A 15,766-nucleotide genomic window follows, 5' to 3' on the forward strand; every position below is an offset into this window, starting at 1 on the left:
ATAGGACCGGTCCTTTAGAAATAGACCTGTCAATTTAGGCCATTAGCCTGAACCAAAACATGAAATTAGCTTGGGGCCGACCCTGGCACTTTCTTTTTTAGGTTTGGCCATCTCCGCCCAATGAGAATATAGAAAAAATAGAGAATTTATTCTTGAGAGTACATGAGTCTCTTTACTCTTGATAAATACCTTTTTATTGGTGCAATTATTTGACTAAAAAAATTATGAATCAAGAGTAAAATGTAAAAATCTTTCAAGGAGTATTTGTCAAGATTGCCTATGAATATATGGCCGGCCTGCAATTTTTTTATAAGAACAAATAAAACATCAAAAACATAATCTAATCATAAGTTTTCGGATCTTTGGAATGTGCAGGGCTAGGTCTAAGAGCCAGGCTTCGGACCAACCCGTTCAACCTGGTAAAAATTATGAGGTACTCAAATTGCAATCTTTACAAACTTCGGAAGCAGTGCATATAGGAATTGAATCCTTCGAGAACGCATCACAAGCATTACGGCATATCTAGCCAATATATGAACAACACAATTACCCTGCCCAGAGAGAAAACCACACAGCACAAAATTGGCATCTTGCATAACAGAAACGACATAATCAAGGATCGGCCATGTTACAGGAATTTTGCAATCACTTTTCAAGATATCAACACCCAAGACAATTTTGCAATCACTTTTCAAGATATCAACACCCAAGACAATTTTGCAAAATTTCTTTTACTTTTCTTTTTGTATTGGAACTTGGAATGCAAGTATCAAACGTAATTTGCCGAAAAGTAAGCTAATTGGTCTTCAAAACCATGTCTAGGATGTAAAAAATAAGGGAGCAAAAATTTGGACGCGTTTAAAAATGAAAACGTTTTTAATCTCAGACATAAATCATTTTTAAAAATGTATTTAGTAATTTTATTAAGATATTATTTTTAGTGTAAAAAAACCTATTAATATCTCTCTTTCTCTCTCTCTCTACTCGAGAGAAGAAAAAACGAAAACAAAAAATAAAAAATGACTAAAAATCATTTTTCATTTCTCTATTATTTTACACTAAACCAAAATTTCATTTTCATTTCTGTTTTTTGTCTTTATTGCGTCAAACGTCGTTTTGAAAACGTTTTCATTTTTTCTCTCTCAAAAAACGTGAAAAATAAAAACAGAATTAATTCCAAACAAGGCATCAATCCACATTATTGTTCTGTCTTATTGTTTCAAGGCACCACCCTAATTTACAAAATGAAAATACTATGTCCAAATTATAGTGAAAAGGGAATGGTTTATAGTGTGAAGATGAAAACTTTTGTTCAAAAAGAATGAAAGAATGAAATGGATGAAAATACTCCTAAAAAAATTGAAAATGGCTGAATTTTTTATGATGAACAGGACGGCTTCCTTTTATATATAAGTTATATAGACAATTCAATTGAGAAAGCAATTTTGATTCACAGCTCGGATTTTATACAAATTTAGGTCAGCCTCAACAACATTATTAGTAGTGTTGAACGGGTTTCTGTTAGGTTTGATTCTCATTTCTCCCTATCCCCTCCCACCTCGTTGCCTCTTCTCTTCTAATGAGGCTGCCTCATTCAACATGTCAGCCGCATCCTTGTGCATGTCCAACTTTGCAAGAGCTACCGACTGCATGTAAAACGCCGTAGGCCAATCCGGGTAAACACACTGCGCTTGCATCGCATCTCGAAGAGCGGGATCGGGTTGATCGCATAACAAATAGCACAAACTGCGCCTAGCAAAAACAGTTGGAGAGACCATTGTTCCTACATTTATGAACTGCGCAAAGACAAAAAAGATCACATCGTAATCCAAGTTCTAATCTTGGTTCAAGCTTCTCTCTTTACCATGAGGAATTCACGTGCATGTGTTAGATTTTACAATTCAATCGTGAAATTTAGATTTGTACCTGGGAATAACAGTCAATGGCAGTTTTAAAATCTTTGTCCTTGAATGCATAGTCCCCTCTTTTTCTTGCATCGAGCATGTCTCTCATTTGCTGAGTCCACTCTTGGAACGACAACTGAATCCATCAACAATTTCATGTGAATATATACCGATTTCCAAGCTAGATTGTGCGAAAGGCATATGGCATATGCAATAATACAAGACCTTGTTGCGGTAGTTACCTCATTGGTTCCTTCATCATCTCTGTAGTGGGTCATAACCAAGATTTGATGAATTGCTGTGAGGTCCATCCGGGAACAGGCCTCTCCCATAGGTGAAAGGGGCCGCGGTGGGGTTGAAGGGGCTTCCTCATGCTTTGGAATTCCAAGCATGACATAAGACGGAACCTGCAACCCATATATATACTGTAATTAGATTCTCAACTAGAGCAATAACCTTTTCCATATCAAGCGTGCAGGGTTTTTTTTTTTCGCGTGTCTGGTAAATGTAGTTTCTGGAGTTGTTGTAATACGATGAAGCACTCAACAAACAAAGATGATGTAGCTCAGAAGAATGGAACAACATATCTGATATTGCAATAAGAGAAAAGTTGCTTACATCGGGTTTAGTGTGCAGAGGAGAAAGTGTTGAAACGAGCTCCTTCGTACTAGGCCGCTCCCTAGGTTCATATTGCAGACATTTAGAAGCAAGATTGACAACTACTGTTGCCTCTTCTGTAGAAAACTTTCCTTCCAGATGTGAGTCCATTAAAAGAACAATATTCTTTTCGCGTATCATGTCAAGAGCCTACAAACAAAAACTGATATCAAATTATTGCCATAGCATCTGTGAACTATACAATAGCTAGCATTGAACAACTAGCTATATTGCCATGGGATTATCTTGTACTGAACTTATAAAAAGTTGAAGATGAATTTCCACATCCAAGCATGTAAAGACAAAACGTTGGAGGGTGTATTATAACTGCAACATAATTATAGAAAACTTTACTCAAGGAAAAAAATCATGGAAACTCAACCCTTGTAGTTAAAAGTTCGAGTAACAAACAACTTCTAGTTGGACACTCAGACAGCACAATGGCATCAGTAGATAACAAAGGCAGCTAAATACATATATGAATAACGTACAGTACAATATAAGCCACTTACATGACTTGGAGGGATATGCTTGCCACTTAACAGATCCAGAAGGACAGTTCCAAAACTGTAGATAACACTTTCTGGGGTGACTCTTCCTAAAATACCAAAATAATGATAATGGCAACAACTAAGAAGTCAAACAAATAGAAGAAAACTACCATGAAACACAAGTTGAAATATAATAATACAACACTTGGACAATTTCTACCATATGTCATACATAAAAGGAACTTTAATTTGTGGATTTTGTACATTTTCTCATAATTTTAAAACATATGAACGGAATAGGGATACATTCGATTTGGAAAACTAGAAATGAACAGGAAAGGTAACCAAACGAAGAGGTGATAATCAGATTAGAGAAGTTATTACCATTTTTTAAATACTCAGGAGGTGTATAGGCAAGATTGGTGCTGTAACTTTTCCCGTCCCTACTATTCTTCATCAAGCCAAAACATGAAAGGCGCGGATCACCATCCTACACGTTTAATTAAATATCAAACAAAATGAAACACAATACGTGCAAAAGAAAAACTTCAGAATAAATACTAAATTTGAGAAACAATACCTCATCAAAGAGAACCCTATACGCATTCAAATCATGGTATAATCGACGACCCTCAGTACTAAAATAATCCAAGGCTTCAGCAATATAAAGAGACACTCTTAAACGCATGGACCACTCAATTGTTTGATTTTCCCCTGCCAAGAACAGATAGATAATCTAAGATGAGCAAAGTGCAACTCCTTACTCACCATTTGAAAAGAATAGAACAGAGATTGAATAATCTCAAATGACTCCTTTCAAAAACTATAGTCTACATGGGGAAAAAACACATATCATACCAAGCACTTACATGTATGTGACACCCAAAAAAAAAAACAAATTGACATAAGCAACCATAAGAAAAGGCAGAATTTCTATACTAGCAAAAGCAAGAAGAAAATAATTTGGGATTAGGAAAAGGCTTAATTCCTTCACTAAGGACCTGTCCTACATGTATCATGTATATTGAATCAATGACTACGCAAAAGGTAGAACAAAAATTTTTATTTATCATAGACCAATGTTACACCTTTTGAAAATCATTCTACATCCCACTTCTATATGTTATAATGTAGGATCGATTTTTGCAAAGGAACAAAACAAACCCTGAGCCCGGGAATTATCGGCACAAATGAGACACTAATCCCATATTGCCACACTTGCAACAAAGACATTGTTGAGGTTACAGCATACAGAAGCAAATGTTGACGCTTAAAAACAAAACTCCCAGAACAAAATTACATTCAAGAAAGCAATTTGGAGATTCTCCGCAAAAGGGTATAACCAAAAGGCTAAACCATTAAGAAACAGAACAGAAAAGAACAGAACCAAATCAAGCTAAACCAAAGAGAGAAAAGAAAAGAGACGTACAGTGGAACAAATGCTTAGCAAGAGTGTCATTAGGCATGTACTCAGCAACGAGCAGCCTCTCATCACCATCACAGCAATACCCAATCAAATTCGCCACCCTTCGATGCCTCATCTCCCCTACTCCTCTCGCCTCCTCCTTAAATTCCCAAAAAAAAAACAAAACAAAAAACAATGTTTTAGCTTAATTCACAAAAAAAAAAAAAAAAAAAAAAAAAAAAAAAAAAACCCCACAAAAAAAAACAAAACAAAAAACAATGTTTTAGCTTAATTCACAAAAAAAAAAAAAAAAAAAAAAAAAAAAACCCCCCCAAAAAAAAAAAAAAAAAAAAAAAAAAAATGAAAAACCCCACGAAAAAAAATGAAAAAAAAAAATCCATACGGCGAACTGCTTGGGGTCGGGCCAGGCGAGCTTGGTGAACTTCTTGACGGCGATCCATGAGCGATTATGGAGGCGGCCCTTGTAGACGACGTTGGGGGCTTTCGCGCCGCTCTCCGAGACGATGAAGTCAGCGCTGAAGTTGTTGGTCGCGGCTTTCAGGTCGGCCAGCGAGAACTCACAGAACGTTGCCGGGGAAGGGCCTGGACCTGGGCCCGGCGCCGAGCTCGGCGGCTCCGGCCCCACCGTCGGAGGCGAGTGGTGGTTGTATTGGGTCGGGTTCTGATGGACCTGCTGTTGGGCCTGGCCCTTCTTCTCTTCAGCATCGTTGCTCTTGCTCTTAAACAACGATATACAGCAACCCATCTCTCTCTCTCCTCCTTCTTTCTCTCTCTCTCTCTCCTCTTTCTTTTTGTCTCTCTCTCTCTGGTTCACTGTTGGAAGCTGCTTAGAGCTGGCTGGCAGATACTAAAGGGAAACCATGAATGAATGAGTGAAGTGGGTGGGTAAATTAAAGTTAGAAAAAAGGAGAAGAAGAAGAGGAAGAGAGAGAGAGAGAGAGAGAGAGAACGCTTTCCTCTGTATTTTCCTCTCTGTCTCTGGTTTCTTTTAATTTTAATTTTTTAAAATATATATATTTATTTATATGATTAGATGTCTCCTCTCCTAAACAGTTATTTTAGTTGATTTTATGTTTGTTACAACAACAGGGAAGTGGGTAGTTTCAAGCAAAAAACAGGGAACTGGGTAGTAACAGTTAAAGGAGGAGTTGAGTTGAGGACAAGGGATTGGTTTGGTATTGATTTTGGGAGAGGAAAAGCACTTATTGAGACAGCAGAAGCTATCCGAGGTGGTGGATAAACTTAACGTAACTATATGGTTTGGATATTATTTGGTGATTGGCATTCCATTTAAAGGCGGCTTTGTACATAAATTAAAAATTAAAATCGTTTTCATAAATTTGAATCATTTATGAGTGTTTTGAGTTTTTCTTTTTTTTTTTTTCCTTTTTTTCTTTCTAATAAAGCGACATCAACATCAGTAGAAATGTGAAAAGGGTTTTAGGATTGTATGATTTAATCATTTTCCTCCCACGTCAACGTGTGTGTGTTTTCTTTTTTTAATTTTTGTTTTCTTGGCGTCTTTCAATTGTCTTTTTTTACTTAAAAAGAGCGGTACTTGGTAGTTAGCTTAGCGTCCAATTTGAAGCACGCAACAGGAAAATTATGGAATCCTCCACTGGTTTTTTATTTTCACTTATAGCCCGTTTATTTTGTTGATTTGAGTTTAAAATTTAAATTTTATTACAGTAAAAAATTCTCACAGACAATCACATCTAACTTTTTTACTACAGTAAAAAACTCTCACATAAAATCACATCTCAACTCGAATTAAAAACTCGAATTAGCGAAATGAACGATAATTTATGTCTCTCTTTTAAAAAAGAAAAAAAATAGAATTTGCGTTGCAACAAATATAAGAATCTGAGGGGCTGTTCGGCAGCCTCTTTTTTGAGTCAAAAACTCAAAAAAAGTAACTCGAGTTATAATTTTATTCAAGTTTATATTTTTTTAAGTTTGAACTAGAGTTTGAACTCAAGTTTGAACTCGAGTTTGGGACTAAAACTCGAGTTTAAGTTTTCCCTTCAACTCGAGTTCAGAAACTCAAACTCAAATTAATGAACAATATTTTTTATATTCTTAAAAATGCTATAACTTTTTCGTTTTAATTCTGATTGAGATGATTTTTTTTTCTATACTTTGACAACGAAAAGGCGAATAAAACCCCACCCATATACCATATTAAAATTTTTCATCAGCATTGAGTTTTTATTAAAATACTATATAAATATAAATTCAAGTTTTGACTCACTCAAACACAAACTCAAAAAGATTCTTATCTCAAACCATAACTCAAATGTACACAACTAAACACAAACTCAAATTATAACTTCAACTCAAGTTATAACTCAAACTCAACTCAAAATTTACATTCAAATCACCTAACTCAAACAAGACAAAAGAACCGCCACTGAATTTCTGAAGCGCTGTTCATTTTTTGGTTGTACTCATGGGAATCTTTCATAATTCATATCATCTACGGGCAGCAGAATTATTGAAGTGTTGTTACGTTGTAAAAGAACAGGCAATGATTTTTTATGTACTTTTTTTGTTCTGAAATATTGTGAGTGTATATATATTTTTGTAAGGGTCATTCTTCCATATAGCATTGAATATATAAATATGGGTGACACACAGAGTGAACAAGGCTTATTTGTTTTTGTTTGTGTGTTTTTTTCGATCTCATTACTATTAATTATAAGGGATTACCACGTTTAATTCTTAAGATATTCTTCACTTATAAAGACGCTAGCAACTTCTTCGATTTTTTCTTCTTTTTGAGTTTGTTAGGTTTTCAATTAGCAACTTTTGACAATGTATCTGTTTAAGAAAATTCAAAAAATCAGATTTGAGAAGATGGTGACCGAGCAAATTTATCAGATGAAGGCATTTGAATTTCAAGATGAAGAGATGAGTTTCTGATAAGATAAGTTGCCGAAAGGATAAAAACATGGAGTCAAAGTTTTAAAAAAATTTGATAAGATAATCTTAGTTTAAATTGAATTATAATTCAAATTTAAAATAGAATTTGGTTACTGCAAGATAAAAATACCAGGTTATGCGTTTTAAATAAGACATAATCTACAAAAAGCTTTTTGTGAAGATAGAGCATGAAAAACATTACTGAGTTCTTATTTTAAAGTGAAGATTAAATTGTGAAGATTACAATAACTCAGTAGAACAAATTGTGCGACAATTTAAATTTTGAATAAATTTGAAAATAAATGTTTACTGCTCTATAAATAGAATTCTAAGACCATTCATTCTGCTTCCTGGGTTTCACACATAATGTTTTGAAAAGTTCTCATTATCATTTTTCAAAAGAATAAGTAGTAGTTTTCAGAATGAGACGTTTGCAATGTTGAAGAGAGTTCAATTGCTCATCATTCTTTACGAGAAGAATAAGAAGCTTTTGAGAGATAACGCTCTGTCAACTGAAGGAATTTCACTGCAGATTCTGAAAATGAGTGGTGCTCGTTGAATAAATCGCTAAATTGTTACAAAAAGATTGAGTTGACTTAGTAAATTGTTCAATAACTTAACGTAACCCATAAATGTAAGATTTTATCATGGTACTAATTTAAAGTGGGTAATTGTTTAATCAAGATGCTGTTATAACAATTGTTACAACAATTATTGCGACAGTAATATTTTACATAGATCTTTCAGAGTTCAATCTATTCGCTCATTTTTCTGTTAAATTACTCGCTCACCCTTAACACACACCACGATATTCACACTGTTGTTCTCGCGAATGCATTATAAGCTATTCAAAAGATCCTCCGCACATCTTTATAACAATAGCACACCCACGATGTAATCTCCATCGTCCGATCTGTATTTGAGAGTTTTAAACCCGTATACGAAAGATTTGTCCGTTTTTTTAATAGCCATTAGCGTTATTTGATACCTGAACTTGTTGAGTGGTCTGTTTTGGTCCTGAGTGAAGAGTATTTTAAGTGTAAATCTGATTCGAAAGCATACATTCTCTACTAAACGAGTGTTCCTTGAAGGATATAAATCATGATGTGCCACTTTTTGTGTGGTAACAGTCTCGTTCATAGTTGGCACCCTTTCAATGACGCTAAACAAGATTACACGAAGAATTACGACATTTTTTTTATTGGGCTAATAATATTATCACACTTGTAAATTGGAAGGTTGGTATCCCTTTTTGTTCTCATGAGGATAAGAGGGAGAACTGAATTCTAATTCAATACAAAATGATGAACAATGCGGGTACATATACGAGTTACGACCCTCAAATGCTTGCACATAAATTTAAAAATATATTTAATGCAATGTTAAATTAGTGTAACAATACTAAATTTTAATATTTGAGTAGAAAAATTACTCTCTAATGTAATTGTATTATTTCTGTCAAATTTGATACTTGTTATATTTAATCGTAAATTTACCATCAAATATAACACATGACACATTTAATATTTAATTATTATTAGTTGATGTGTTTATTTTTTTATTTAATCATCGCAATATTTACATTTTAAATTATTTCAAAATTAAAAGCTTACAACTTTTAAAATTTAATAATTATGACAAAACATAGAGTAAAATAACATTACCATTGGAGCACAAGTGAAAATAACATATCAAATATGTATTATCACACATTTTTACGCCAAATATGCAATTGACATAAAATATTTTATGATCATGCATCTCAAACCGAATCAAAGCAAAACTTTAGAAAGTAAAATAAAATAATCAAAAGCAATGTATACTTTTGCCCCATTAGAGTGGAGGATAGTTATCTCAACAGTAGGTTGATCATAAAAATCATGTTGTGTTGAGCGAATAATAGATACCAACCAGTTTAGAGATCAGCATGAACTTGTACGTTTTGGTGGGATTTGAATGTAGTCTCATTGGGATTTTCTGATACGTTAATCATGGCAATATAATTTCTTTTAAACTCAACAAAGTGCGTTTTCTGCTAACAAGTAATATTCTACTAACATTGCATTAAGCCAAGTTTAGTCAATTTATTTCAACAACAAAAAAAAAAGGAAATTGATTCAATTAAAACTTCCCATTCAGGTGGCTGTTAGCTGCATCTACACTTTTAACGGATCACGCATTGACAGAAAGTAATATACAAGCTACAGCTGAAAAGCTTTTCTAATTGCTAGAAATTTCACAAGTTAAAAACCTCGATCAATGGAGGAAAATGATGCAACGACTCGTAATCAAAAAAATAATAATAAATAAAAGAAAAAAAATAATATTTGGTTCTATCAAACCCCGCTTTTATTCTCAAGTGTTCACTCAGCTAAATTATCAAAAAAAAAAAAAAAAGGTCTCCTGTACAATAATTTAATAAAAATGAAAGTACCTAAAAAGGTCAAAAAGGAAAACATATATATATATATATATATGTCGTACAAGATCTTGTAATCGATGGGCATCTATGTGACTTGCGTCACTCCAGGCAGCCCATAAATAAACCTACACTGAAACTCATTATAATGCAAAACTGAAAGGAAATCCGCTTACTGAGATTTTTTTTGTGTATTCTGCAGGACTTCCTGCTCCATTCATGAAAGGCAGCTCATGGATTCTTTGCGTGCTGTTCCCACACACGGCCAAATTGCAATACGATGACAAGAAATCAGAGCATTTGGCTGTTTACTCCCTCGCAATAAGAGAGTTCATGAAAGAATCGTATCGACAAAAGTGGCCTCAGCCAGCCTATTATTGCTCGAGCAACTTGCCCCAGAATCAGCTTGTGAATCTGATGTTTTGCTAAAACAAATTCAGTGGCAGTTTTCTAATCAAAATGGCCTCTCCTCGTCGTGTGTGCCGGTTTTTTTTTCCGTTCCTGTTTTGATTATTAGACAATTGGGGGTGCTTGTCCCAATAAACCTGAAACTGCTTTGTCAACCCAGACAATATATTCCTTCAGATTGGTGATGCCATTTGCCACAGTATGGGTTGCTGCAAAGTCATTGTACACGTCCTTCCGGCCAACTTCAACTTTATTAGCATCCTTGAGGTGAACATGACCAGAAAGCAATTGATGACTGTACAGCAAGATTCCAGGGAAGAGATATCTCAAAGATGAGCTTTTTGATCACTCAACTTGCCAACCCAGAGAGATTGGCATATCTGACCGCGTAAAACGGCCTATGAAACTCTCTCTTGCTGTCTAGAAACCGTTTCTTCGCTCTGCTGCAAAAGCTCCTCATAAGCTTTCATGGAATTAGCCGTGAACCTTTCCATGGCCTCAAAAATGCGTTGCAAACTAGCCTGCACGCTGGTATTGCTAGTGTCACTCTGGTATACAATATGCCCACTTACTGAGAGACTGTTATTTTCTCCCGACACCAGCACCATTTTCTTGTCAAATGCTTGAATCTCCTTCTGCATCTTCTGATCCTCTCTATCCATGTTCCTCACTTTTCTCTCCAGATCCTTGTTTGCCATCATCTTTTGACGCGCTTCCTGCTTATCTTGTTCCCAAATCTGAATCACACTCATCGTGAATACACGCATGGAATCAACCACTTCTTTTTCAGATAACCTGTCCATGGCTTGTGACCACTGATTGCAGATTACAAAAACTGGGGGCGCACCTAACCTGCCAGGTGAAAAGGGAACTATTCCATCTGGTGTTTCTTCAGGTTCGTATAAAAGACATTTGACAAGCCAATTATTTAAAGCCCTCACAAAACCCTTTTGGGCACTTATCCAAGTAGAGAATCTGAAAGTCCAGTTAAGAAGCTCACGCCCAAACTGCAAAGTGGCTTCAAGATGTGCATCGCCATGCTTTTTACCAGATCCAATGGAACCTAAACCTCTAGCTTCTCTGATTACTTCACATTGAATATGATGGCATTCAAGCATACATTTCCACATCCTGGTTAACCTAAAGATATGCCAAAGAAAAACCAATACGAATGTAAAGCATGAGTATAACGTGGAAGAAACTCGTACATCTACAAATGACAGAATTCCAACTTGGCAATAATCAGGAAATATAAGAAAACTTGCTCATGCGTTCTTCCAAAAAAAACGGGTGTCCGTGTTACATATAGGCATATGAAGAAGGCAAAAAAAATATTTCTTGCAATCAAATAATTGTAAACTATCTCGCCAAGTTTTAGACTTATTTTTCAGCCTAACATTAGCACCCATAATCCTCAACCTATATTGGTGTATGGGTTCTGCGCAGTCCAATATGAGAACTAATTGCAAGTTAATGGGCAAGCGAAATACTTAAAATAGAGAAACAGATTTTTCTTCTCATTTTCACTGCTTAAATTTCCTGTCACTTTCATTCTCTAATAACAAAGCCTGGATACTTGTAGGAGTTTTCTACTTCTCCAATACCACACAAACTACAAAAGCCTCCAGACCAAAAGGATTCGAATATGGCCCGAGTCATGTCTCTCCCGAATAAAATAAACAATTGGCATATTCCACACACACATAAGTTTTCACTGTATTAATAAAATAAACACAAAAGAAAATAGCTTGATAACAACTCACCCAATAAAATAACCATGATATCAACACTACTTGATAATAACTAATACAATTAATAATCATGGTATCGGCATTACTTAACAATGACTAAAAACAGAACCAAATTCAACAAACCAGACAAATTAACCAAAGATCACAACAAGACAAAATGAACAATAACTTGGATAATCACAAAATATACCCAAAATAAGTTGTTTGAAACCCATAAAACGTAAAACGTCAGCTGAATTTTCTAAGAAAAAATCCAGGATCGAGTGATAATTACAAGAAGTAGATTAACAAGAGTTAAGGACCCCACAAAGATAAAATACAGAACCAGTAATTTCACGTACCCGTGAAGTAATTCATTAAGTTGTGGCCATAATTCTTCATCCCTGATATTATTTATTGTCACGGAGATCTTATCAACTACTTGAATTGCAATTCTTATCTTTGTAGAGAGACTCGTTATTAAAGTCCTAGTTGTATCAACTTTGTGCGCCTCAGCACCCCTTTCATCTAAACGCTTCAGCTTACGGCACTTTCTATCATGAATTACTCGCATCTTTTCCTCAGCCTGCAGATATAATCATAAATTATCTACCATTAAGCAACATACCATAAGTAGACATGCAACATGCCAACACCTCAAAACTGTAATCCTAGACAATAACCAAGAAAGATAAAAATAATCGGAAGATCGTGATCCAATATGTCATATCGAATTGCTACAGGAAAATAAATGCATTTTTCTTCAAAAGGCCCCACGTGGGACAATTGTCGTTTGATAGCTGTATTACAATTTGATAAGAGCTCAAAAGCATCAACCAAGAATCATCCTTCATACTTCATGGGACTAGTCACACTAGCTTTCACAAAAGAAGTTCGTTTTGTGCGTCACTAAACTCCCATGAACTTGAATTAAGCACTAAACATATAAAATTGCAGTAAATAAAGGGTAGGATAGGAACATAAATTTAGCACAGCATAGTGAGAAAAATCCAACCTTTCCCTGATAAACTCAACGCACACAATACTGTAGAAAGACAAATAGCAAGAAAATATTATGATAGTAGTGTGACTGCTAGCTACTAGCGAGCATACCTTAACTTCATTGTAAAGCTTCTTTTCCCAGAGGTATAGCTTGTGCAATGTCGAAGAAAGATTTCTCGATCTCGTGCGCAATTCTTCTTCAAAGTCCAACTGGGCGGGACCAGCCTTGTCGGCAGAGGACGAGGACTCCGCGCCCTTGGATGTTGACGGCTGAGAAACTGATAAAGATGGAGTAACCACATGCAACATCTTGGAAGAAACTGCTTAACAACATAAGGTGAAAGTTAAAACTGCAGCTAACCTAACCCCAATTCACACAAATTGGATAAATAAATTTTTTTTTTTTTTTTTAAAAAAAAGTTAAGTTTGCTAGACATAGAACTTCTCACGGTGATACACAGTAATGCTTCTGAATTAGGCATCCAACAACAAAAAGACAAAATTTCTCACAGATCAAGCAAACAAAAGCAGAAAAAGTAAGATTTCATACCATGTTTACGGCCATAAGGAAGCTTGCCCACCTCGAGCATCTGGGCAATTTCATTTCCAGACTCCGAAGCTCGCTGAAATTGAGCATCAATTTCTCTGACCACTTCGAAAACATCCCGAAAACCACCTCGGCCCTTAAACCCAGACCCGCCACCCCCTTTGGACCTCTCCTCATCGTCGACGACCTTCTTGTCGACCACGTGAACGTCAAACTCCACCCCACGTTCGCCCTCCTTCGAAACGCTCGGCCTTGTCTGGTAAAGCGATACGTCCGGTTCGTCAACAACCTTGTCGTCAACATCGGCCTTCGAATGCTTCCCGCCGTCTCCGGCGAACTTCTGATCTCCGTGAACCTCCTTGACAACCTCGTGCAGGTAGTCCTCATCTTCCAAGTCCGGAATCCCCTCCTCTTCCCTCACCTCCCTCGAATCCCGACTCGGCGTGTACTGCGAAAAATACTTATCCTCGGTCTCGAACGGGTTCAAAAACTCCCACGCCGAAGCCCTCGGCGGCGAAGGAGGTGGTGGCGGTGGCTTTGAAGAAGACGCCGCCGGTGCCGGCGCCGGCGACATAGCCCCATAGTTAAGCGGCGGTGAACCACCGTAGTAGCCGCCAATTCCAGCGCCGTAATTGGGATATCCGTCGTGCGGATAAGGATTAGTATTGGCGTTCATATAATTGTTATAGGGATAATAAGAAGCGGAAGAAGACGATTCACCCATGTGATAAACCGTCTCGGGACTGAGTGGCCTCTGCTCATATACCACAGACGGCGTCGCTTTGTTCTTCATGTAATTCATGTGCATATATCCGCCGCCGTACGGACCTAGTGGGCCTTGATCCGTCTCCATGTAATGACCGCCGGAACCGTGCAGCGGCGAGGGGTGATCGAGGTCGTGGTCGTCGTCGGAGTGGTGAAGCGAACCGGAATCGTCGGAATCGGAATCGGAGTGGAATTGGAGGTGCGTATCGGAATTGGAGTGAGAGTGCGCCGATTTCAACGCTTGGACGGCGTGATTACCATCGGGATCGCCTTTCTTCTGAGGAGGGAGATTGAGCTTCACCGGAGGAGGCGAACCGGGGGAAGAAGAGTAATGATGATTGCTATTAGCCAATTCATGCTCGACGAATTTGTGCAGAGAGTTACCGATTCCTTTGAGCGAGTGAACGTAAGCGAAGTGAGCCTCGGCGAGAGCGTAGCGCTGGTGCATCGCCTCGTCGAGGGAGGCGCAGCGCTCGCGGCAGAGCGCCACCGCCGGCAGATCGTCGAGCTTTGAGGTGGTGCAGCCCATGTCAGCCTCTCTCTCTCTCAGCTCTCAGCTGAAGAGAAACCACGAGCTCGAAAACACCGCTTTTTGTTACTACTATGGCGGAAATTAGGGGTGAAAGAGAAGTTATTGGTGGTAAATCACGAGTGTAATCGGCGTCATGATGGTGATGGCGATAGTCGGCAGCGTTTGTTTCTCGGGAAAATTTTTTAGGGTTAGGAAAGAGGGAGAAAGATAAAGGAAAAAGAGAAAAAGAAAAAGAAAAGAGAGAAGGAAGAGGGAATCTTTGCCAGCGCGGAGTTTGTCGTCGGGTTGTAGCAGAGAGACGCAGAAACAAAAAATTAAGAGAGAGAAACAGAAAGGAACAGTATGGGTGAAGACTGAAGAGAGAGAGAGAGAGAGAGAGAGAGATAGAGATAGAGAGAGAGAATTGTATACGTCGGTGTAATGTAAAAAATAAAATAATAATTGGCTTATTTTGGGTGTACTTTTTGGATTTTTTTTCTTTTTTGTGTTTTCATAATATTCTTCTCAACTTGGAATAAAAATTAAAACTTTTTTTTTTTTTAAATTTTTGGTGGGGGGTTAAAATAACAAACTAGAGGGGTCTGATTCTGATGGTTTGGTTAGTTAGAGCACAATCACAGTGGAGCAGAGTTAGAGGGGTTACAGTTTGATCATTGAAGTGGGGAAGCCTAAAAATTTTCCTGTTTTTTATTTTATGTTATTTTAGTTTTTTATTGTTACGTAGGTGTTAGACTTTGGATTGAATTCTTGGGAGAGAAACTTCTGGGGTGTTTGGTTTGACGGAAAGTTTGACGCCTGTTGCCGCCACATCATTTTCGCAGTCTAACCGCTTGTTGAATTTCCACAAATACCCTTGTCTGATTGACTAGCTTTTTGATCAAGCTCTGCTCTCTTTGATTCACGTGTGTTCAAGTAAATAATTATGATTTATTAACGAGAATTTTAGGAGAGAATTATTAATGG

The 15,766-nt window shown here is 36.9% G+C and overlaps 2 protein-coding genes across 2 annotated transcripts; both read right to left on the reverse strand.

The window, feature by feature from the left end:
* Positions 1–1,374: 1,374 nt before the first annotated feature.
* LOC21397517 (probable serine/threonine-protein kinase At4g35230) lies at positions 1,375–5,684 on the reverse strand. The gene is made up of 9 exons (XM_010105032.2): positions 4,861–5,684; positions 4,482–4,617; positions 3,633–3,766; positions 3,437–3,542; positions 3,074–3,159; positions 2,523–2,711; positions 2,147–2,311; positions 1,927–2,040; positions 1,375–1,796 (listed from the first exon to the last, which is right to left on the reverse strand). Exons 1-9 carry the CDS (start codon positions 5,221–5,223, stop codon positions 1,545–1,547), a joined length of 1,545 nt encoding a protein of 514 aa, XP_010103334.1. The 5' UTR covers positions 5,224–5,684; the 3' UTR covers positions 1,375–1,544.
* A 4,052-nt stretch (positions 5,685–9,736) lies between these two features.
* LOC21397518 (nitrate regulatory gene2 protein) lies at positions 9,737–15,209 on the reverse strand. Its single transcript, XM_024170058.1, has 4 exons — positions 13,510–15,209; positions 13,071–13,279; positions 12,320–12,543; positions 9,737–11,367 (listed from the first exon to the last, which is right to left on the reverse strand). The coding sequence occupies exons 1-4, from the start codon at positions 14,798–14,800 to the stop codon at positions 10,626–10,628; spliced, it is 2,466 nt and encodes an 821-aa protein (XP_024025826.1). The 5' UTR covers positions 14,801–15,209; the 3' UTR covers positions 9,737–10,625.
* Between the last annotated feature and the right edge of the window lie 557 nt (positions 15,210–15,766).

Source organism: Morus notabilis, unplaced genomic scaffold, assembly GCF_000414095.1.
Source record: "Morus notabilis unplaced genomic scaffold, ASM41409v2 Scaffold629, whole genome shotgun sequence".
NCBI lineage: Eukaryota > Viridiplantae > Streptophyta > Magnoliopsida > Rosales > Moraceae > Morus > Morus notabilis.